The sequence below is a fragment of the Blastocystis sp. subtype 4 genome (assembly GCF_000743755.1).
Source record: "Blastocystis sp. subtype 4 strain WR1 chromosome Unknown seqid_0274, whole genome shotgun sequence".
Classification (NCBI taxonomy): domain Eukaryota; class Bigyra; order Opalinata; family Blastocystidae; genus Blastocystis; species Blastocystis sp. subtype 4.
In genome coordinates, this window is record NW_014569273.1 from 1 (window position 1) to 7,241 (window position 7,241).

Sequence of the window (7,241 nt, forward strand, 5' to 3'; positions counted from 1 at the left end):
CACTTTGCTTGTTCAACAAACAACCAACCCAAAAACTAGCTTACAATTCATCATCATCATCACTTCCTGCCTCAGCTCCAGAAGCATTCTGATAGAACTTGGACATGATAGGATTCGCAATAGCTTCCAACTCCTTCTGTTTCTCCTCAAACTCACTTGCCTCTGCATTCTCATTGTCATCAATCCAATCCAATGTCTCCTTCACAGCATCTTCAATTGTTGTCTTCTCCTCTTCTGACAACTTGTCAGCCACTCCCTTCTCCTTATCATTGATTGTGTTCTTCAAATTGTAGCAATAACCCTCCAAAGCATTCTTCTTGTCAACACGAGAACGAGCTGCCTCATCCTCCTTAGCATACATTTCAGCTTCCTCCACCATACGCTGAATCTCTTCCTCGTTCAAACGACCCTTCTCAGCAGTGATCGTAATCGACTCACTCTTTCCAGTACCCTTGTCCTCAGCAGACACCTGCAGAATACCGTTTGCATCAATCTCAAATGTCACCTCAATCTGAGGTACACCACGAGGAGCAGGAGCAATACCATTCAAATCGAACTGACCCAACTTGTGGTTATCCTTTGTCATGGATCGCTCTCCCTCATATACCTGAATCGTCACTGAAGGCTGATTATCCTGATATGTTGAGAAGATCTGTGACTTCTTTGTGGGAATCACCGAGTTACGCTTGATCAGCACCGTCATCACACCTCCCACTGTCTCAATACCCAACGACAGAGGAGCCACATCCAACAGCAACAGATCCTTCGTCTCCTCTGCAGCTTCACCACTCAGAATACCTCCCTGAACAGCAGCTCCATAAGCAACAGCCTCATCAGGATTAATACCACGATTCAACTCCTTTCCATTGAAGTAGTCACGAAGCAACTCCTGCACCTTCGGAATACGAGTAGAACCTCCCACAAGAACAATCTCATCAATCTCCTTCTTCTTCAGATCCGCATCAGCAAGCACCTTCTCTACAGGACCCAATGTCTTCTTGAACAGATCCAGATTCAACTTCTCGAAACGAGCACGTGTCAGAGTCTCTGTGAAGTCAATACCATCATACAATGCTTCAATCTCCACTGTAGCCTGATGCTGAGTAGACAATACACGCTTCACACGCTCCACTTCCTTACGCAGCTTCTGGACAGCACGCTTATCACCCGACATATCCTTGTTGTACTTCTTCTTGAAGATCTTCATCATGTATTGCATCACCACCTGATCGAAATCCTCACCTCCCAGATGAGTATCACCATTCGTAGCAAGCACCTCGAACACACCATTATCAATTGTCAACACCGTCACATCGAACGTACCACCTCCCAAATCGAACACCAGAATATTCTTCTCACCATCCTTCTTATCCAGACCATAAGCAATAGCAGCAGCCGTAGGTTCATTGATGATACGCTGAACAGCCAGACCTGCAATCGTTCCTGCATCCTTAGTAGCCTGACGCTGAGCATCATTGAAGTAAGCAGGCACCGTAATCACAGCATTCTTTACCTCTTCTCCCAAGTAAGATTCCGCAATCTGCTTCATCTTTGACAACACCATAGCCGAAATCTCTTCAGGAGAGAACTCCTTATCACCGTTATTTGTCACCACCTTGATCACTGGCTTTCCCTTCTTATCCAGAACATGGAAAGGCCACATCTTACGATCCTTCTGCACCGAAGGATCATCGAACTTACGACCAATCATACGCTTTACATCGAAAACTGTTCTCTCAGGATTAATTGTTGCCTGATTCTTGGCAGCATCTCCAATCATACGCTCCTTATCATCCCAAGCCACATAGGAAGGAGTAATACGATTACCCTGTTCGTTGGGAATAATTTCTACTTGTCCCTTACGATACACACCAACACAAGAATATGTTGTACCCAAATCGATACCAATCACATTTCCAAGACTCTCGTCCTCAGCCAAAGCAACGGCTGCAAGAGCAATTAAAGCAATCACAATCTTTCGCATTTTTCAATTCACTTCAATAGATGAAAGAAAATCTGATTTGATAAACAACATCATCGAACATGACCCAATTAGTACTCAAATTCTACTTGAATTGGATCCTATTTGGGTTGAAACAACCTCTTTGAATAATAGAATTAGGCACATTTTTAATAATGGGCCTAAAATGGTCATCTGATTGCTTTTCTTCTTCTCTAATTCTCCTTTCGATTCTCAGAGACAACTGATATCTTGTTGTGAGAATTAGGAAAACTGGAAACTACAATACTCATAGGATTTGATTAATTCCTGAAATTGAGCCAAAGAAATTGGGATAGGGATAATTGGATTCTCTGTATTTACTATAAGCTTAAGTAGAAAGAATCCCCTGCTTCGCTATCAGCGGTTTTCTCGATCACTCACTACAAGTATTTAAGGACTCGTTTTCATAATGGTAAAGAATACTCAAGGTAATCTAGTGATTCCATTCCTATGATTGATCCAATAAAGACGTTTTTCTGACAAATGGTATAGCTGCTGCTGCTGCTAAGAAGGTTCAGCGTGTTCAGAAGAAGAGAGTTGGTCAAATCCACACCAAAACGCACTTCTTCCGCCCTCACACTCTGGAGCTTGCTCGTAAGCCCAAGTATGAGCGTAAGTCTGTGGCCAAGGAGAACACCTGTTGTCACTGAGTCTGCTATGAAGAAGATCGAGGTACGAATGTAACTAGAGCATCTAATCCTGTAGTCTGAGAACATCCTCTCCTTCTTTGTCGATCTCCGTGCTAACAAGAAGCAGATCCGCAATGCCATCAACAAGCTCTACGGAGTGAAGTGCCAGAAGGTCAACACTGTGATCACTGCTCTCGGTTTCAAGAAGGCTTTCGTTCGTCTTTCTGGAGATTCGGAGGCTATGGATGTTGCCAATAAGATTGGTATCTTCTAAGCTTGGTGTTATAAACTTGTCCTTATATGTTGTTTGTACTCAATCCTTGTCCCATTATTTCGTTGGGATCCACTTGCTATTGTTTTATTCTCTATCAAGCTACTTCCCTTTCCATCTGGACCCGATTTTCAATTATGAATCCAGATAATACGTAGGGCGTTGTCATGTGCCTCCATTGTATCTGTCATCGATCTTACGCTTTGTAGATGTTTACCATCAAACTCAATTCTGACAGTGAAAGGAAATAGGGTCTCTGAATCTGTAGAAGAGTCAATTCGTCATGTATATGTTGAAATTCTAGATCAGTGGATAGATTTCGTGTTTTTATCCTCGATTTTCTACTATTCTTCAAGTTTCCAGGCCATGGACCTGGAATATGATTCGTCCTTATTTTGATTCTTTAACCAACTTCGTGTCTAAAAATCGAAAGGTGATACCTGAGCAGTCTTTTGTGCTTGATATTTGTACCTGCTTGATGGATTCCATTTCTTCCCTTTCAGATGATGAGCTGAATTCTAGAATTTGCTTTCTGGTCTCAATTGTCCCCTTTTGTCCAGTTACTGGGACAATTGCATTCAAATTGCTTGTCTTTTTAAGTTGTCTTGTAGTTTCTAGAGTATGTAGTCTTAGATATAGAGCGAGAATGTGGTTTCATTGGATTCGGTAAATCTTTTGCTCGAAGCACTTTCAAAGAGTCTTCTTCTCTCTGAAATGAGTTCTATTGTATATCTTCTTTGGCTTTCTCACTGGTAGTTAGTCCAATTTGAAGATATTGATCGAGAAAGTCATCCCAATTGCGATAGAATTTGTTCTTCTCTTCGGACCATCATTCAGCAGTCAGGTGAATACATCGTTAATAACAAGTGTTCTATTCTTTCTCACTATGTTGTTATGGCTGATGCTTATGATTCATAGGCGGATCAGCTGTGTAAGATTCGCTCCAAAGGTGGCGTTGTTTCTCTTCAACAGCGGATGGTACTTACCAAACTGCAGGATGTTCTACTTGTTCTTCAGGACATTAATTGTCCCCAGACTGTTGTATTTGGTTCTCTGGATTATCTCTAGGGCTTTCTGGTGGAGGAACTAAAGAATGCTCTAAAGACCTCCAATTCTGAAGTGTGTATCCTCTCACTACAGTGTCTGGATCATCTCTGTCGGCTGTCATCTGAACTCTTATCAGAAACCGTTGTCATTCAGTTGATTCGTTCCATTCTCTACACTCCGAATTCATTGGAAATGAGGAAGGCTTGCTACAATCTACTCACGACAGTAACCACAAGCACATTCTCTTCCTCGTCTGCCAAAATCAAGTTGTTTACTACTGTAGTCTCCGAACTGCTTAAGAATCTCAAGCCTGATGATTTGGCTATTCAGGCAATTAAAAAAGGCATAGAAGTGTCGTGCCATCTACAATGGCTTGTCCAACAGAAGAGTCGCTTGAAAGAATTGAGCGGGGTCATGAAGGAGAATCTAACAGAAGGATGTCTAGATTTGTTTACTGGGAATAGTGTGTATTTTCCTCTCATAGCTGAGGTGATTTTGGGAACAGAAATCGATAAACCCATGTTCTTATTGATCTTAAATCGACAGAAACCAGATGTGAAGCGTCATGCTTTAGATTTTCTTCATTCGTTAATATCAGATCAAGATCCTACAGGGTTTCCTTCATTCCCATATTTACCTACGAGTCCTACACCTCTTTCATCACCTTACAAGTCACCTATCAACACACCAAGTCCGTTTAACTTCACATTTGATGATATTTCAACTGATAGAAAGATTCAAATCGAACTTACGCCCCGCAAATCCACTCATCCTATTTTATATGGTCGTGTACGTTCAGTTGATGAAAAGACGAATGGAAGGGAGGTAAGAGATTCCATGAGTCATAAGGAATAGTTATCTCAACGTAATGTTCGTGAGAAACGTTTTGAACAGAGTATTGAGGCGATTGCTGCTACTTCAACTGTCCTTAGGTATCTCCAATCAACAATCGAATTCAGTGTCTGTTCCGCTTCCTTATCGGATCCTATGTCAGTCTATAAGACACTTCAGAAGAATATCTCTAAGGGTATTGGAATTACAGGAGGCCTTCGTGAACAGATGGACTGTGTGACGTTGTGGCTAGGACATCGTCTTGCACAGTCCAATATTTCCTCCAAGGAACGGAAGTGGATTCTATCGATCCTATTTAAATTATATGACTACTGCAAGAGCCAACAGCCTCCAGTGATGTTAACAGTAGAAGAGATGCGATTCCTATTGTTACCACTCCTCTATCAGAATGGAGATGGAATGATGACAGGGCCACTGGATATTCTCAAGTCGATAAGTCGTAAGAAGGATGTAATATTGATTGTGTACTTCAATTCTAGTTCGTGTCTTCCGTTATCTATTTCACGATTACACATTCTACTGGAGAGGCCAATCATGGTCCGCAAAGCTGTACTGGTAAACGAGTCTTATTGGGAATTCTTGACTATCTCATAGTCCTTGTGGATGATGATACATTCTGTAATCAAGGCAGAGCCAAATTTGCCCATCGACTCATGAATTTATGCCACTTTAATTCTCCTGACGTTGCCAAGAAGGCATCCGATGTAGTTCATCTCTATGCTCAAAAAGGTGAAGAGGAATTGAGTCATCGAACCTCGAAAAGCACTCTTCCTATTCTGTTGTGTAATTTGGTGAGTCTCGATGTAAGGATGAGGACAGTATATCATTCATAGCAGACAAAGCATCGTCCACGATCTGATAGTGCCTATTCATTTACTCCAGATAAATTACCGAGTGCTTTGATAACTGGAAAACAAATCTCTCGCAGTGAAGGTCATACTCGACCTTCTTCTTCGAATTCTTCAGCTATACAACTGTCACCAGATACTTCAATGGATATTCATATGGAGAGTTCCCGTTCTTGGATGGACATCTCTCAAGAGAATCGATTGACTCTTCCGAGTCCAAGTACAGTGAACATTCCTCCCAGGATCAAGTCTGTAAACGATACGTTGGATCCATCATTATCCGTGGCTAAGTCGGAGGTTGAAGTGCAAGAGACAGACTTGCAAATAGTGCGTGCTAGGAATAGTAATGAGTTCGTGGTCCATATGATCCAGCCGGAGAGCAAATCAAATAATCGCAAGTCTGTGACAACAATGGAATCAACTGAAGAGAGTGATTTCGGTTTGCATTTACCCGAGAATAAGCCATTGGAATCAATTAAACCCGACAAAGCAGATCAAATGATGGAGTATGTGAGTCGAGTCGTCTATGCGACTTTGACACTTTTCCAATGCAGCCCTTATGTTAGTCTGTTGAAAACGCAGTATTCAGCTATCTACAATCAACTCTTGGATTCATTTAATGACATGAAAGACTTTGTAATGACTGAAATACATACTAATACGTAGTTAAAGGATGAGAACTCCAGATTGGAATCATTTTTCGCATATGAAGATTGTATCATTTCTACTCTCTTTAAGCTATTTAAACTCTCTCTCAAACAATATGTTGAAATTGAAGATCAGATCGATGTTTTGACTAATAGTATTCAGTTACACAAGGAGAATATTCAGGAGTTACATCATCGCTATCGTCTGACACATGATGATACTTTGAAGGAGTCGGCACAACAGGAAAGATGCAAAATGTTTGTAAATCGAGTGAAATTAGAATTATTCTATTGTGAAAAGCAAGCTCTTCCCGACTTCATCAATGCATTACTCAGTCCAATAGAAGCACTCCTACATAGTGATCATTTGGATGATGTTCAGAATGGATATTCTGATCATGTATAGATCTGTCGTGAAATGGGTCTTCTCACCTTCTTCAATATATCATCTGTCTTCTTCTATATTCTACCCTATGAAGAGCTTAATAACTACCGAGAGAATATTCATACTCTCTTCTGGAAGTAAGTTTGGTGACCACGTTTGAGTTTCAGAGTACTTATTTGTATTGATCCAGTTGCTGCCTATACTTGTCTCTTTGACTTTATTAAAATGTATGGAACTACGAATAGCATACAGCAATGGAAACAAGATTATCTGAATTACATGACAGAGACTCTGAATAAGGTTCATAAGTTGCATACAGAAAGACAGTATTGCTATGCACTCATAAAGAAACGTAGGATTTGTAGTAATGGTTAACGGTAGTGAAAGCATGCTTTAAGGATGTGTTAAGTTATCCATTAGTAGATGAACTTCAACAATGCATTTCACAAATATACAAAGATATTTGTGTCTATTCTGAGGAGAACCCAGAACATGATAATCATGTCTTTATAGAGCCGAGTCAACACCGTTGCTCAGATTTTATGTCACACAATCGTTAG

At 40.8% G+C, this 7,241-nt stretch overlaps 1 protein-coding gene across 1 annotated transcript; it reads left to right on the forward strand.

Annotated features, from left to right (window-relative positions):
- Positions 1-3,380: 3,380 nt before the first annotated feature.
- On the forward strand, positions 3,381-7,241 carry JH06_4146 (hypothetical protein; the record flags this gene model as incomplete). Its single annotated transcript, XM_014670447.1, has 12 exons — positions 3,381-3,509; positions 3,542-3,628; positions 3,659-3,790; positions 3,821-3,943; positions 3,971-4,774; positions 4,805-5,251; positions 5,281-5,604; positions 5,635-6,285; positions 6,316-6,672; positions 6,703-6,818; positions 6,849-7,033; positions 7,063-7,241. 12 exons carry the CDS (start codon positions 3,381-3,383, stop codon positions 7,239-7,241), a joined length of 3,534 nt encoding a protein of 1,177 aa, XP_014525933.1.